The 3,065-nt window shown below is 32.0% G+C and overlaps 1 protein-coding gene across 1 annotated transcript; it reads left to right on the top strand.

Moving 5' to 3' along the window:
- The first annotated feature begins 612 nt into the window (after positions 1–612).
- LOC133792215 (adenylate isopentenyltransferase 3, chloroplastic) lies at positions 613–1,887 on the top strand. Its single transcript, XM_062230132.1, has one exon. It carries the CDS (start codon positions 613–615, stop codon positions 1,570–1,572), a length of 960 nt encoding a protein of 319 aa, XP_062086116.1. The 3' UTR covers positions 1,573–1,887.
- The last annotated feature ends 1,178 nt before the right edge of the window (positions 1,888–3,065 follow it).

Here is a 3,065-nt window from a genome sequence, read left to right as displayed (position 1 = left end):
ATCCCTTTCCCCTCCATGTTCTGAAATTATTTTAGCGCTAAATAGAAATAGAAGTCACAAACACAAGAAAGAAAACAAAGAAATCAAACTTTTCTGCAGAGAATAACTATATTTATACTCTCTATTCACTAAGCGAATAGTACTGTGACCACTTTTTTTTATTATTTTTTTATTTTCAGTTGAAAAGTAAGTTCCACTTGACACGTTTGGCGTATATATTATATAGCCCTTATAAATACTTGGTTACACCTTGCTATTTGAGTTAAGAGTTTGGCTGAACTTTATATTAAATATTTTGTTTGCTTGCATTTATTACCCTTTTTCTATACTAGAATTTAACAATAAAGGCAAGAAGAGTACGTGTTACCTGTTTGCAGACCATCTCTAAACTCTTTCAGGTTGCCGCGTCCAACATTTATTGTAGTCCGAAGGTGAGGCTGCCAACTTAATTGTACTATCTTCTCATATCAACTTTGCCACCATTTCTTCTACTTTTACCCGCACTGATATCTTGAACTGAATTCAGAGCAAAACCCGGAATTTACTTTCTTCCCATTCATACTAAATTTCTTCCCTTCTTTTTTTGTTATTCAACAGATATAGTCTCCAAAAATGATGCCTGTATGCAAACAATTGCAACCAGCAGTGCATATTCCACCATGTGGACTGAATTTGAATACCTTTAGTCAAGGGCGTCCAAAGGACAAGGTGGTGATCGTAATGGGGGCAACGGGTACTGGAAAATCCAGGCTCTCCATTGACTTGGCGACCCTTTTCCCTGCAGAAATCATAAACTCAGATAAAATGCAAATATATAAAGGCCTTGACATAGTCACAAACAAGATCACTGAAGAAGAACAACGTGGGGTACCCCACCATTTGCTTGGGGTAGTAAAGCCCAATGCGGATTTCACAGCCCAAGACTTCTGTGACATGTCGTCGCTCGCCATGGAAGATATCTTGAGCCACCGCAAGCTTCCAATCATCGTTGGGGGATCAAACTCTTTCATCGAACACTTGGTGGACGATAACTACAGGTCTAGATATGACTGTTGCTTCCTCTGGGTCGACGTCTCCATGCCCATTCTCCACTCCTATGTCTCCAAACGCGTGGACGAAATGGTCCGTAACGGATTAGTCGAAGAGGTCAGACAAATGTTCGACCCCAATGCCGATTACAGCAAAGGGATCCGCCGGGCAATCGGGGTTCCTGAATTCGACAAGTACTTCCGAAATGAAACTCATTTGGACCCAAAAACTAGGTCTAAGTTACTCGAAGAAGCCATTAATGAAATTAAGAAAAATACCTGTAAATTGGCTAGTAGACAATTGGACAACATTAATCGACTTAGGTATATCAAAGATTGGAAACTTCATCGCCTTGACGCCACCGAAGTGTACCAAAAGCGCGGCAAGGAGGCCGATCAGGCCTGGAATAAGCTCGTCGCCGGGCGTAGCGCCGCCATCGTTAACCAATTCCTCCGTGCGGGGGGTATCCCCTCAGCCTCTGTCACTCATCTTCCCAGCCTCAGAGATCGAGTTCCGGCTATGGCCGCTGCAATATCTCACTGAGTGGCATACGAAGTAAATTCTGAAGAATGATTTGGCATGTGTGTCATGATTAGTACCACAAACACACGTGTGATACATGGGATGTGCCTCACACGTGTCCTTTTAGCATTTTTCGTAAATTTTTTATATAATAACCTCATTTAAGTACTAGTATAAGCCGTAATCCTCCTACTTACTCCCAATTCAATAAAAAAATATAAGTACTATTACTATTGTTATTTTAGACTTCATTATAGGACTAATATCAATTATCTAAATTTTGTAAAATTACCCTCATATTAATTTTTGGTATCTGAATTTTAAGAATATTTTACTTGTTCGGTTCTCATGTTATTTTTGTTTCAAGTTTAACAATAATTTGAGGATTAATAATTTTATAAATCATGAATCAAATTTGTGATTAAGAAGCATAACGTTAGATAAACATTAAAATTTGAAAGAACGATAATTGTAAATTGAGTGTATATGAGACACTTTTCAATGATAAACAAATTTAAAAACTTTGCATGATACAATTTTACTTAGTTTTTCATTTCCTCTTTAAAACAGCAAAAAACTATGGAAGCAAATTCTATTAGTTCATGTGGATGATGCTATAATTTGTTTGCCACAATAATAAATAAATAAATTCATTTAAATTTTAACAAATTGTTACTATTTTTGTGTGTGTGTGTGTTAAATAATACATTTTTTTTGGAACAAATGAAATAATACATTGTTTGCAGGAAGAGTTCTAGAATTTACTAATACAACGCATCCATTTTTAAAAGGTGACACGATACATTTTTCCTAAGAGAAGTTTCATAATTTTATTTGCATATATTCTCAAAATATTCTAATCATTGGATATATCATCAAAACTTGTTGGAAGCTAAATACATAAATATATTTACTCATTTTAAAGTTGTAAACATGCTTATTTAAATATGTATTTTTATTATATTTTTTAATTATCATATCAATTTTAATAAATAAACAATATCATAAAAATAAATAAAAGATATTTAATGTAATGTACGACATAAATGTATAAAAAAAATTAAGGCAAAATATTATTAATAATTAGTTTACTTTTTTTTTAAATATATATATATATATATTATAAAATGAATTATAGTTTTATAGTATATATAAATATTTATATCAATAATCTATACATATATGACATCTAAACACAACATTGACATAAATATATATTTACATGGCTACATAACACATATATAAATTACAATAATATTTAAAAATAAATTAATAAAAAAAATAACATAAGAACAGAAAAAGTCATAGTGTATAATAGTATATATGCATCAACTATTTTTAGTTTCTAATGTATCTCACAATATCCTTTGGTGAATTTGATAAAGAAAAAGAGCTCAAATCACTTGATAAAAAAAAACTATCACACAAATTTATAAGATTAAAAAAAATGATAAATATGATTTAATTTTTTTAATTATCATAAAATATCTTTAAAATATCATATTTTAATTAAT

This window comes from Humulus lupulus, chromosome 1 (assembly GCF_963169125.1).
Source record: "Humulus lupulus chromosome 1, drHumLupu1.1, whole genome shotgun sequence".
NCBI classification, from domain to species: domain Eukaryota; kingdom Viridiplantae; phylum Streptophyta; class Magnoliopsida; order Rosales; family Cannabaceae; genus Humulus; species Humulus lupulus.
Note: the sequence above shows the minus strand (reverse complement) of the source record. Positions and strands in the feature narration are given on the sequence as shown.